Genomic DNA, 14174 nt, shown 5'->3' with positions numbered 1-14174 from the left:
GGGTTTCACCATGTTGACCAGGATGGTCTCGATCTCTTGACCTTGTGATCCACCTACCTCGGCCTCCCACAGTGCTGGGATTACAGGCTTGAGCCACCGCGCCCGGCCTTTTTTTTCTTTTTTAAAGAGACAGGGTCTCGCTCTGTCAACCAGGTTAGAGTGCAGTGGCACAGTCACAACTCACAGTAGCCTTGAACTCCTGGGTTCAAGTGGTCCTCCCACTTCAGTCTCAGGAGTAGCTGGGATTCTAATCATGCACCACCACACCTGGGTTGCCCGGGCTAGCCTTGAACTCCTGGCCTCAAGTGATCCTCCTGTCTCTTAGGATTTTATTACTAACCTTTTGGAGTATAACAGCTCCCTTGGTTACTAGTCTCTCTCTAGTCTAATCCACTTTGTACAACTCTCATTTTATTCATATCATTTAGATAATAACTAAATCTTGCTTATAAACTCCAAACTGCCCACTGCCAAGCCCTTTATTTTGGCATTTAAGATTCTCTACAATTTGCTCCCAACATACCTTTTCAGTACTATGTTTTCATCCATATATTCATTCATCTGACCTATACTTACAAAGTGCTTACTAAGGACATTGAGGAGTTGAAGATACTAAATAAGGTAGTACAGGAGTTATATGTTCTGCCCCAAGCAGACAGTGCTGCTAAGTTAAAGATATTGGATGTAGCCCCTTTTATGAATTCTATTTTGTTTGTTTGTTTGGAGATGGAGTCTCACTCTGTTGCCCAGGTTGGAGTGCAGTGGTACAATCTCAGCTCACTGCAGCCTCTGCCTCCCAGGTTTAAGCAATTCTCCTGCCTCAGCCTCCGGAGCAGCTGAGATTACAAGCACACTCCAGCACACACAGCTAATTTTTGTATTTTTAGTAGAGATGGGGTTTCACCATGTTGGCCAGTCAAGTGATCCGCTTGCCTCAGCTTCCCAAACTGCTGGGATTACAGATGTAAGCCACCGTGCCCAGCTCCTTCTATGAATTCTAAGAACCAGTTTTCCATTATAGTCTTTAATAAGGGAAATAGAATATGTACAAAGATAATGCCAATATGTAATAAGACAGCAACGTATGGCTGGGTGCAGTGGCTCACACATATAATCCCAGCACTTTGGGAGGCTGAGGCAGGTGGATCACCTGAGATCAGGAGTTTGAGACCAACCTGACCAACACGGAGAAACCCCGTCTCTACTAGAAATACAAAATTAGCCGGGTGTGGTGGCGCATTTTGCAGAACTATAAACAAAAAAAGAAACCTTAATGACAAAGTTATGAGACCCTAAAGTTCACTGCCAGAAATTGTTGAGCTGTGAGGAAAGAAATCAAACCAAGGTGACTGATATATCATTCCTAGCTCCCTAATCAACAGTGAGCTCCCTACAGTAAACAGCTATGTCCTGCTTGTGTTTTTACTTCCTGGCACTATCTACAACATTTAGCTGGGCATACAGTAAGCACTCAGATGGTAAAAGAACATACATTTGACACTAAGAAGAATGCCAGGAAGTAGCCAAGTCCAGCTGGTGGAAAGGCATTAGCTATTCTGTTAACTTAATTGCTCACTGTTCTACCAATTTTTATAATCTATTTTTCAAAATGAACTCAAAGAATACCGTTTTATATCTCCCAACTGCCCTAAGCAGACAGTGATGGTTAGTGAAATAAATTGGGTTTAGCTCCTTCTATGAATTTCAAGAACCAGCTAGAATAAGCCACAGTACACCTAAACCTATTCCTGGCACAATGGGAAAAAAATTCTATTATGAAACCCTAGGCCAGGCACAGTGGCTCACGCCTGTAATCCTAGCACTTTGGAAGGCTGAGGCGGGCGGTTCACTTGAGGTCAGGAGTTTGAGACCTGGCTAACATGGTGAAACCCCGTCTCTACTAAAAATACACAATTAGCTGGGCGTGGTGGTGAGCACCTGTAATCTTAGCTACTTGGGAGGCTGAGGCAGGAGAACTGCTTGAACCCAGGAGGCAGAGGTTGCAGTGAGCTGAGATCATGCCACTGCACTCCAACCTGGGTGACAGAACAAGACTCTGTCTCTATTATACAGTTAAAAAAAAAAGAAAGAAAACCCATGAATAATTAAGATTGCTCTGGCCAGGCATGGTGGTTCAGGCCTGTAATCCCAGCGCTTTGGGAGGCCAAGGCGGGTGGATCACCTGAGGTCAGGAGTTCAATACTAGCCTAGCCAACACGGTGAAACCCAATCTCTACTAAAAATACAAAAAAATAGCCAGGCATGGTGGCGGGTGCCTATAATCGCAGCTACTTGAGAGGCTGAGGCAGTGAGAATGGCTTGAACCTGGGAGGTGGAGGTTGTAGTGAGCCAAGATCGTGCCATTGTACTCCATCATGGACAACAGAGCGAGACTCCCTCTCAGGGGGGTGATGGGGGGAAAGATTGCTCCTATATTTGTATCAGACAGACTGCGCCACTGGTAATATTTTACACTTTATATCATTCCAACATATCCCCCAACTGTGCTAAATTCCCAATGGTTTACCTCAACTGCTTAACTTCCAAGTCCACTGACTATCCAGGAAGAACCTGCTTCATCTCTTACCCCCACCACACTTAAAAGATGCTTTACCTTTTCTCCTCTCTCTCTCTCTTTGTCCTTCTCTTCTTTTTTCTTTTTTTTCTCACTATGCCCATCTGTGTGGAGGCCAGGAAGTGGTGGGGGAGGAGCCGCTGCTGCAGTGTATGGGATGCTGGGAGGGGGGCCAGATGTCACTGTGACCTCTCCCACTGGCACAGCAGAAAGTCCTGAACTTCTCTTGGACTTGGAGTGTCGCTTCTCTTTATGCTTCTCCTTGTCCTTCTTCTTTTTGCTCTTCTTTGACTTCTTTTTCTTCTTGATTTCCCGGTAAGAATCATCTATCACTAACTCCCCAGCCTCCAGCTCCCCACCAGAGGATGAGTCTGATTCTACCAGAATAGGTTCAAGTCCTGAAAGATCAAGGTTAGCACTGTGGGACTCTGGGAACTGGGAGGCATCAGACCCACAGCCTTCAGGGCCAGGAGATGAATGTGGGTCTGAGGATGACTTGTGCTTCTTCCGGGCTGTTTTCAGAAAGCTCTGTAACTCATGTCCTAGGAGTAAAGCACCCTGCTCATCCCGAGCTGATTTCTTTGAGGATTTTTTCACAGTTGCTTGTTGGGAGGGATATTGAAAGGACTCCTCATCAACAGAGCTGCTTCCCTTCTCCTTTGGTGAGAGAATAAGTTTCATTTTTAAACCATCAGGCTCCCGAAGGGTCAGTGTCTCTGTGTTCACATAGAGGGGTTTCATTTTTTTGGATTTGTGGGAGCCACCATCCTCCAGGGGTAGTTCCCCGCTGCTTCCACTGACTTTCTTCCTGTGGTGCTCCTTTTTACTCTCCGAATGGCTTGAAGAGCCAGAGGATTTCTCCCCCGTCTTTTTGGAGGGCTTGGAGCTTGCTGCCAGTGGGGAAGTGATAGCTTTCAACAGGTCCATCGCTGTATCACTAGATTGAGGGCTGGACTTTTTCTTTTTCTTCTGTGACGATTCCAAAGAGGAAATGTCTAGAAATAATCAAGAGAAGTACTGTCAGTATGATGGGAAGCAACTTCTAACAAGTTTCCTCTCTCATCAAAAGCACCTAGCTAACATGAGAAAGAGGCTAACAGGAATGATTTGAAGGGAGACCCCTTAACTGATTCCTAACATTGAGAAATGAAGGCCTGGTGCTTCTCAGCTTGGTAGATGCTGCCTCTGACCCTGGACACAGTTCTTGCCACTAAAGTTGTTTCTCTTCATTAAGTCTTCAGAAGCAACCAAAGAGCACATACCCAGAAGATTTGACTAGAGCTGTGGGATTATGGGAAGTTAATAATCCAGATTGCAGACAGAGTATCATCTGTTTCTGTGTTCAGGACAAACCCATTCCAGTGAAAGTTGAGTCTCATCAGCTATGTGCGTAACATAGCTAAGAAAACTGGTTCTGTGAGTGGAGGTATACTGGTTGAGAAGTGACCCACAGGTGCAGGCCAGAGGGCCCAAGGACTACATATGACAAGAGGGATGCTAGATAACAATGGGCGCAAGATAAGTGGATGATTGGGGGGAGAAGGAACCTGGTACCTGGTGTATCACAAATGCAGACTGTTCTTCTATGCTGAATCCTCCAAAATACCAGCCCTCCACCTCTCCTCCTTCACACTGGTTTATCGGCACTCAGAACAAGAACCACTGTCCTGTTAAATAGGCCACTGAGTCAGCAACATCTGGATCCCTTTCCCCTACCCCGACTCCAAGAACCAGAGATGTGTTTATCCCACATGTTGCCCATTCCCATCCTCACCTCCATAGTAGTAATCATCAGAGGAGTGCTTCCTCTTCTTCTTGTGTGTGTCCGTCCCCAAGAAGTAAAGTTCACTATCCTGTAATTAAAGAAGAAGAATTGACCAATAAGAAGATGATGAGGCAAAAGCAGTTTGGAACCACACTTGTCTTTGATGATTTTTGACTTTGGGAAACAAAGCACAAGAAATAATAAAAATAGACGTGCACGATGTTTTATTTTTCTGTTCTAAAGTTATTAAAAAACACTTCCTTCTTCACATTTTAGGAAATATGGTAAGAAGTAGTTTAAGACTTTCTGGGCGCAGTGGCTCACGCCTGTAATCCTAGCACTTTGGGAGGCTGAGGCAGGTGAATTTGAGGTCAAGAGTTCGAGACCTGTCTGGTCAACATAGTGAAACCCTGTCTGTTCTAAAAATACAAAAACTGGTCAGGCATGGTGGCGCATGTCTGTAGTCCCAGGAGGCTGAGGCAAGAGAATCGCCTGAACCCAGGAGGTGGAAGCTGCAGTGAGCCAAGACCGTGCCACTGCACTCCAGCCTGGGCCACAAGAGCAAAAAAACTCCGCCTCCAAAAAAAAGAGTAATTTAAAACTTTCCTAATTTAAATTTTCAGGACTTACCTTCAACTTCTTCTTGGAAGAATTCCTGACCTGAGCAGCAATTTCTTCCTCTTCCCTTAAAAAATCTTTGTAAGAACGTTTTTTTTCTCGTTGGCTTCGGCCAGCGGCAAGTCCTATGTCCTCAAAGGTATGATCACCATCAAAACAATCTGAGAAGCACAGGTTTATTTAAGAAAGGAAATGAGAAACTCAAGTAAGTAATGACCCAATCACCATGCAGGTAATGCAACAGTCCCTCTATTTCCAAATTAAAACAATGTTTCAGTAAAGTCCACTGAAATACAGGGCTAGACCCAGGGGAACAGAGTATTTGATGATCTGGCTGCAAATACAAGAATCAAACCGGAAGAAACAATGTTTCCATGCTATGCAAAGGCCCCATGTGCAACCTGAGACATGGTTTCTTAGTTGTGATTTGGTAGGTGGACACAGACTTGCGGACGGAAGGCTGAAAAGAATAAGGAGTCATGTGCTGTGCTGTGCTGCTCTGTGGGAGTCCAGTATGTGATTCCTATCCCCAGACTCCTGCACACTGGAGCTGGCAAGGACCAAGAGTGCTGCAGGGGATCACCCCAATAAACTAAGACTCATATTTCAGACTCTCATGTAGGAAGCCCTGTCCTGGTTTTCGTTTCCATGGGCCCAGTCTGGGGATGGCGTAGAGGCTGAGTGTCATAACAGTGCTCTGGACCATCACTTGGGAGTCCAGGCTGTGGTGCCCAGTCCTGGTCTCTATATCCATGGGCTGCAAGAATTGAAGAGGATACCCCCTTTGGAATGCTTCTGATTATGGGGTCATACCTTCTTTCTTCATGGAGTCATCATAAGCCATGGCGGTCCTGCAGGGCCTTTGAGAATGTGCCACTGTGTCCAGTCTCCTTCCCGTCTACAGGGCCAGGTCTGAGAAACAAAGAAGGAAAACCCTCCTGTAATGCGAAATCACTGTGGAGAAGCAACCTTCCAGATGGAAATGCGCAGTGATCCAAGGGCCGACTGGAAGGGCAGCAAGAAATAAAGGAGTGTCTTGTCACCTCCTCATTCTCTTTGTAAATATACTGGGGTTGATACTGCAGGAAGTACACTAGGCTTAATTAGATTTCAGTCATGAATTAAAGTTGTCATTTGGGGAAGTATATAAAATACCTCCAATCTAAAAAGTACTTTCAAAATTAATGAGAATTTCTGAAATGCCAACAGGACTGACAACACTGAGACAGGGTAGAAACCAACATTAAGTTAGAGGGATAGGTTCAATCATGGTTAAAAAATACACAGGTAAAGCAAGGCGCAGAGAAGACAGATCACACCAAACACTTGAAGACCATAAAATCCTACCAACTGAATTGGTGAAATGGTAACATCTATTGTTTTGCAATTTAAACAGAAATGATTAACTGTATAGGGATATTAAATATCTTCAGAGCATAATTTCTTTTGCATTTTTGGGGGGCCTACATGAATTTGTTCAAATTTATGTAACTGTAAAAGCAGGAGCACTCCTTCCATCAGTTGACCATATGACAGCTTTCACCACCACCAAGAATTTCTTAAAGTCTGGGTGAAAACAGGGAGATATTTATCATTTGTCCACTGGTCATAAAACTTTTATGATTATTAAGATCTTCACTAATAATAACTGATATAATTTAAATGTTCTAGGTATTGTATTGAATTTTTATAAATTTTTTGGCATTTCAGTTTATATGCTCATCTTGACAGATGACAATGCTATAAAATACACTGTAAGGTAAAATTCTTTAAATGTTTTAAGAACAAGCAATGTCACAAGTCCTTCAGGAAATTTAAAATTATATATTAAATATTTTGGAAATGTTCTCATCCAATTAAGTCAAATGATTATAAAGTTAATCTAACTGATCATTTATTTAAATTTACCTTCATTATTATAAGGGGATTTAGAAATACCGAAGGACACTTAAATAACACATTACTAATTCCTTCAGGTAGCTGTAGACAATACCGATGCATGGAATTTTTGTGAAAGAAAAGATGAATTTGATTAACAAGGGAAACTTTCATGAGTTACATTTTTTTTTTTTAAATAAAAGACTTATTTGCACAAATCAGATAAAATACAACGTACACGTAGGCCTAAAATGCAAACAGGAAAATGAAGCATTACCAAGAATGATTTATAAGTGACATTAAGAAAAGAAACATAAAAAAGCATTTCTTCACTTCTAAAGAATGGATTTAGTCAAAGTAAGAGAAGCTAGAGTAATGAAACTACATTAGCCTGGATTGTTTTAAAGATAAACTGGAGAACTGTCTGTTCGAAGGGCCTCTTCATAGGAAACGAAGGGGACATGAGGTCAGCCCTCAGATAAAAATGAGAAGAGGCAAGATACATAATTTAGCCAATTTTTCATGTTCCAGCATTTAAGTATGAAACTTTCTCAATGGGAACTACTGTTTTCCTCTTTCTACCCAAGTGGTGCTAACTCCAAAAGGGGTGCAGGTAGGAGAAGTGAAATATAGGGAATTACATCCATTTATTTGAAAAGAGCATATCCTCTCAATGGCACTAAAATACTGAGCTTATAAGAAAAATATACAGATGATATTCACAGGCTGATAATGCCAAGAACTACCACTGGAGACCTCAAATTAAACGCTTTCTGTGCATGAATTTTGGCAAGAATATTTGAGAAATAGCAAAAACTTAAATATTAAATATCATAAATACAGCCATCAATGTTCTGTCAACAAAAAAATGCACTTGTAAATGTAAGCAAAGGCTGGTCCTGAGACTTATAAACAGGCCTTCCCTTTGGTAACATCGAAATCAACATAAAACATAGTAGGGCAACCTAACAGAATAGAAATAAGTACCTCTGAAGACAGTATAAGAAGATGACTGTATCGTGGTCCCGCTACTGACTGCTTTAAAAAACTAGTGGATTAAAAAGTTGTGAGGGAATAGAAAACTAGGAACTGCTTCTCAGAGGCACAGACCCACACAGAAAATGTGGTGTTAGCATTACTTATTAGGTTAGGTCTGCTATTGTTGAATTTTCTTAAAAACACTGAAAAGCATTTTATAAATCACTGGATTAAATAACCTGAAGAAAAAAAATGAATGAGGCCTGAAGACAAGTCCAGTTCACTAAAGAACTGGGACAGCCAAAAGCTTGAAAAACTAAAATTAAACACAGACTATATCTCTCACAGCTTGGGCAGACTGATGGGCCTTGAATTTCTAGGTTCTTTAAAATCAGGATATTATTGCAACTCAGGGTTGTTTTGGTTGTTGACTCATAGAAGAAAGATACCAGATAAACCTCAAGCAACAGTGTGAAAGAAAGCCAGAGTTTAGGCAACATTTATATAAGATCAGATGAACCCCTGAAGTTCCTTCCAGGTCTTGAATATGATCCGTGAAAATTCAGAGTTCAGGGGTAGAGAGTAGATTGTGAGGATTAATGGAAATGAAAAATATTAGGTTTTTCACATTAGAAAAGGGAGGTCATAATTACATTAAATGTTGGCAAATGTGAACCAGGTGTTGATAGCCATTCTCACTTCAATAATTTGGGAGTTTACAAAATTCAATGTCAACTCCAAGAAGCAGGAATAACTTTGTCTCAGTGTGCTAAGATATGACAACATAAGTAAAAGTTCATTATTTTATACTGATGATACAAGTACAGAACCGGTACCATAAAAATGCATACTTATGTACAAATTGTTAAAAAGCTCTGCGGGGACTTTTCTTCAGGATATGAAAAGGAGGCGGCAGAGTTGCTCTTTCCCTTGTAGACAAGTATACAAGTTATGTTCATTTGGGATGCCCAAAGTAATTGGGGGAAAAATCATCAGATATGATTTTGAAATCATATTATAACAACAAATCTTTGTTATTTTGAAACTTCAAATAATACTAAAAAAAAAAGGTTTCAGGTGGTTGTTTTTTTTGAAGTAACGTGAGCTTCTGCAATCACTAACAAGCTTCTTCACCCCATAATGTAAATGAGTATCGAAAAAAAGGAAACAAAGGGAGCCCCAGCAAAGGGCCAGTGAGAGAAATTCTGAAATCCAGGTCTGTTCCAGGATGAGAGCCTTGTCCAAGATTCTGCGTTCTCCTTTTCCAACACTCCTTTCAAGAACTCAAATGCCAGTCAGTGCAGGTAAAGGAAGATGAGCATCCACCGGTTGCCAATTTCTGAAATGTTCTCCTTGTTACTTCTAGGATACAAGCAAGTGATGCCTTCTCATTTTCGTCGAGGTTTCCTCCAAACTCCGAACACAGCGGCTCCGAATCCTCTTGCCACTCCCTTCTCCGGGGACCTACCTAGGCAGCACTCCCAGCCCCTGCCAGCTCTGGAAGCTGCAGAGATCCCGACAGTCTGGGATGGGGATGGAATCCTCTCATTGCAGTGCAATTAACCGGAACCACGACCACCGCACAGATTGGCTGACAACACACATTCCAAAAGACTAGCAATACAAATTTTGACAAGCCTTGTCCAATCAACAGGCTTTATTTGGGATTCCGTTTTTTTAAAATGTATTCTATTAGGAGGAAATATAATCAGCCACCAGTTAGCCCTCAGAAAGAGGGGACAGAGAGGTTTCTCCGCTTCTGCACGCTATAAAGTGAATCTACAAGTAGTAGTTGTGGAGGGAAAATGGGCCTGCATGGAGAAGGCTCCCACCGCGGAGGCACGGCCAGGCCGGGTTGCACGCAAAGAATACACACAATACCAGGTGATTTACACCATCAGCCCCCGGGACCACCATTTTTGTGGTTCCCCACGGCAAACCAGTGGGATTCTCCCGGCAGTTTTGTGCCAACAGCTACTTCAACAAAGCTCTGTGAAGAGGAAAAGAAGAAAGCTCCTCGTACCCTCTCCTGCCAGCCGCGGCCTCAGCCCTCCCGTGGCCGCAGCCCCGGGCCCTTTCCCCCTGACAGCCCCCGGGACCCCCGCATCGCGGGATGCGAGCCGCACAGCTCGACCTGCACCCGGCTTCCCGCGTCCCCGGCGGCCTCACGGCGCCCCCGAGGGCGGAGACGGCCCGGGCAGGGGGAGGGGCGCACCGGGTCCGCAGGCCCCCGGGGCGGCCGCACGCCCCCTCCCGGCCCCGCAGCTTTCCCGCCTTCCCCGTTTGAACAGCTCCCGCCCGCCCTCCTCCTTCTGCCCGCTCCAGCCCCTTCCTGGGGGCGGCTGCGGCCGCTACTCCAGTCCCCGGCTCGGCCCCTGGGCTAGGCCGCGACGGGCCTGGGGCGCCTCAGAGGCGGTGTCGCGGGCCCAGGACGGCGGGTGGCGGCGGGGCGGGGCTGCTGCCGCCTCTGGGTGGGGGCCCAGCCCGGCCTCCTGGGGGCTCCGCTCGCCGCTACCTTCACTCGGCTCGCCCGGATCCCGCCTCAGCGCCGCCGACCGCCGCCATCTTGGAGAAGGAGAGAAAAGCGCGAGCGGCCAGGGAGCCTCAGTCGAGCCCAGAGCGCAGACTCGGGCTCCGGAGCGGGACTCCGGTCCGACCAAGAGCGTCGAGCGCATCGAATAAAACTCGGAGCTTGCTGAGCGCGGGAGCTGGCAGTTATTTATTTATTGAGAATTTGCTATGTGCCAGCCTTGCCCTGGAAGCTTACAAATATTTCGCTTAATCCTCACTGCATTCCTGTCGCATTTTGCAGAAGAGAACCAGGCTGAGAGAAGTGACGTGCCCAAGGACGCGCAGGTAGTTGGAATGGGAGACGGAGTATGACTTCCAGTCTTCTGATTCTGAATGCGGTGCTTTCCCCAAAATACTATGCTGTTGCTTTCAAGATATTTATATACAGCACTGCTCCTCTTTGCAAAACCTAGATCCATGCAGATTAATAGCAGTGTGCTTGTCTGGACTTCAGCATCTACATTTGGCTATTTGGCAGATTAGAAGTGAGGTGGAAGAACTTATCTTTGTAACAATGTACAGCAAAATAATTTGCCTGGCGAAACATCTACATTTCTTAGAAACAGTCTTCAGAGAGAGAGAGGAAGAGATGTCATTTACAGGCGAGAACACAATTTTTCCGATTTGCTGTGGAGAACTCGGACCAATGGGTGGAAATTACAGTGTGCAGAACTTGGTTTAATATGAAGGAGAACGCCAGGGGCGGTGGCTCACACCTGTAATCCCAGCACTTTGGGAGGCTGAGGCGGGCGGATCACCTGACGTCGGGAATTCCAGACTAGCCTGGCCAATATGGTGAAATCCCGTCTCTCCTAAAAATGCAAAACATTAGCCAGGCGTGGTGGCGGACGCCTGTAGTCTCAGCTACTCTGGAGGCTGAGGCAGGAGAATTGCTTGAACCCGGGAGGCAGTGGTTGTAGTGAGCCGAGATCAAGCCGCTGCACTCCAGCCTGGGCGACAGAGCGAGACTCCGTCTCAAATATATATATATATGAAGAAGAACTTATTTTTCTAGTACAGTTTCAATAGTATAATGGCCTTCCTTGTGAGTAGTGAGCTCCCTTTCACTGGAGGAGCTCAACAGGAGCTGGTGTTACTGTTAAGCAGAGAGGTTAGAGACGTAGATTGGCTTCTAGAGTTGTGAACCCTATGCAACATAAAATCATGTGTTTGTGCAATGTGTGTTTTCCTGGGGCTGAGGCCCCATCAAAAATTAAGAACCCCTGTCCTAGCGGATTTATCATTGCAGAATTAGGCAAGTGCTTGAAGATGATGTGGTCATGAGACCAGTAGAAGCAAGGTGATTTGTCTAAGACCACACTGCTAATTCGTGATCAGATACAGATTAAAAGCCAGATTGTTGGACTCTTGGTTCAGTGCTCTTTTGGTTATGTCAAGCTCTCTCTCCCTCTGCACTGAGTAGAAGACTGATTCTGTTTCTTAGAGCTGTGAGATGCTGAGATGTTAAAACACCTGAGTTAAGGTTGCTGAAATTATTTGCAAAATGTGACTGTAAATACTTAATAAAACTAGCATGGCCTTTTTCTCTGCAGCTCCTATCCTACTCACCAAAAAGACAGGCAATGAGTTTCAACAAAAGGTGTTAGATTACATTTCTGGGACACTGCCTGATGTTAGGCTTCCCTTTGAGATTTTTTTGTTTGTTTTGACGGAGTCTCGCTCTGTCTGGAGTGCAGTGGCGCAATCTCGGCTCACTGCAATCTCTGCCTCCGCGTTCAAATGATTCTCCTGCCTCCGGCTCCTGCATAGCTGGGACTACAGGTGCCCACCACCACGCCCAGCTAATTTTCATAGAGATGGGGTTTCATATGTTGGCCAGGCTGGTCTCGAACTCCTGACCTCGTGATCTGCCCACCTCAGCGTCTCAAAGTGCTGGGATTACAGGCGTGAGCCACCACACCTGGCCTCCCTTTGAGGTATTTAAGAGCCCTAATGATGTATTTCCTTTTCATTCTTCAGAATCCTAAATCCATTGGTCAGGATGATTTCAGTTGTGACAGAAACACAATTCCATGTAGTTCCCCAGAAGAGGGGAATTATTGGCTCACATGATTGAAATTTCCAGTACCTGCAGACATGGTCACATCCAGGGAGGTAACTCAAGCTGGTGCCTTGACGTCTCTGTGATGCTTTCCTCCGAGTTAGCTTTATTCTCTGATTCAGGTGATGACTCCGGCAGCCCCAAGCTTCATCCTCTTTCCTGCTAGCAGGGTCCCTGGAGAGGGAGGTTTTGTTTGAGTCAGGGTCTTACTCTGTCACCCAAGCTGGAGTGCAGTGGCATGATCACAGCTTATTGCATCCTCGACCTCCTGGGTTCAAGCAATCCTCCCACATCAGCCCTCCAGGTAGCTGGGACCATGGGTGTACACCACCATGCCCAGCTAATTTTTGTATTTTTTGTAGAGATGGGGTTTTTACCATGTTGCCCAGGCTGGTCAAGCTCCTAGACTCAAGCGATCCACCTGCCTTGGCCTCCCAGAGTGCTGGGATTAGAGGTGTGAGCTACCAAGCCTTACCTGGGAGGGAGTTTCTTTTTCCTTTTTGCTTTGGCAAAAGGCATGGGATTGACTCTTATTGCCTGAATTGGATCGTGTGTCCAGACAAAAAACAATCACTATGAGTAAGGCGTTGGGTCTGCTGATTGGCTAAAGCAAAGGCATTGGGTCTGCTGATTGGCTAAATTAGGTCACCTGCTTACCTCCAAAAGTAGGTCAGGGTAGACACAAGGAAAATCAAGGGTTGTTGTCAGAAGGGTGAGTGCATGCTAGGAAGGCAAAAACAGTAGCTGTCCCCACAATGTACCACTAGCTTGGACCTAAAAGCCTTATGAGTCCCATTGGTCTCATTGCTTCTTTTATTCCACCTGAAGATGGGTATATCAGGTTCTTGCTTATCTTAAGCTCCTGGAGACCTGAAGTCAGATCTCTCCTCAGCCTATTCTCTCAATCACAAAATGCTATTAACTTGTTCCCAGTCTTGGATCATTGCACGCCCATTCGTTAAACAGATATTTATGGAGACACAGCACATGGCAGGCACTATCCTAGGTGTTGGGAATAGAACAGTGAACAGAATTGGAATGCCTGGTCCCCTGGAGGCTTACTTTCCAGTTGGATTGGGGGACACAAAATTGAGATAGAAATACTACATTCGGTGATAATCAGAGGTGGAGAAAGTGATGCCAGGTTGGCTAAGAGAGTACTACTAGCAGGGGATGAGGGTAGGAACAACTTGTTCTTTGAAACAGTAACCAGGGAGGTTTCTCTGTTGAGGTGTATACCGGAGCTAGCTCAGCCAGAAGTGGGTTGGTGGTGGGAACCAGGAGGTCATAGTTCCTTGAATGGATTCAAGTGCTTCCTCTGTACCTTGATGGAAAAGTATTCCTTGTTGAATATCTTTTCACAGTTCTCTTGCATTTTTGAAACTTGGAAAGAGAGAAAAGAGGACCCCCTGGGGTGGCCTAGTCATGGTGAATGTTTGTGAATATGAATGCCTTTTCCCAGCTATGTGCAGTGGTTCATGCCTGTAATCCCAGCACTTTGGGAGACTGAGGTGGGCAGATCATGAGGTCAAGAGATCGAGACCATTCTGGCCAACATGGCGAAACCTGGTCTTTACTAAAAATACAAAAATTAACTGGGCTTGGTGGCGTGTCTCCAGCTACTTGGGAGGCTGAGGCAGGAGAATTGCTTCAACCCGGGAGGTGGAGGTTGCAGTGAACCGACATTGCGCCACTGCACTCCAGACTAGGTGAGACTCTGTCTCAAA

General features: G+C 45.1%; 1 protein-coding gene across 4 annotated transcripts in view; it reads right to left on the bottom strand.

The window, feature by feature from the left end:
• The window catches only part of HMGXB4 (HMG-box containing 4), a 33557-nt gene extending 23121 nt beyond the window's left edge, over positions 1-10436 (bottom strand). The window contains exons 1-6 of one of the 4 annotated variants that reach the window (XM_017504013.2): positions 10330-10406; positions 5772-5870; positions 4971-5119; positions 4350-4428; positions 4130-4242; positions 2615-3570 (exon numbers count right to left, since the gene is read on the bottom strand). In XM_017504013.2, the coding sequence (XP_017359502.1) occupies positions 2615-3502 (888 nt within the window). In that variant the 5' untranslated portion in view covers positions 3503-3570; positions 4130-4242; positions 4350-4428; ... (1 more) ...; positions 5772-5870; positions 10330-10406. Of the gene's footprint in view, positions 1-2614; positions 3571-4129; positions 4243-4349; positions 4429-4970; positions 5120-5771; positions 5871-10329 lie in introns of all 4 variants that reach the window. The other 3 variants (XM_017504012.2, XM_017504014.2, XM_017504011.2) reach the window with 3 other exon arrangements.
• Between the last annotated feature and the right edge of the window lie 3738 nt (positions 10437-14174).

The sequence above is a fragment of the Cebus imitator genome, unplaced genomic scaffold, assembly GCF_001604975.1.
Source record: "Cebus imitator isolate Cc_AM_T3 unplaced genomic scaffold, Cebus_imitator-1.0 Scaffold317, whole genome shotgun sequence".
NCBI classification, from domain to species: Eukaryota; Metazoa; Chordata; class Mammalia; order Primates; family Cebidae; genus Cebus; species Cebus imitator.
This window is presented reverse-complemented; position numbering and strand designations above follow the sequence as displayed.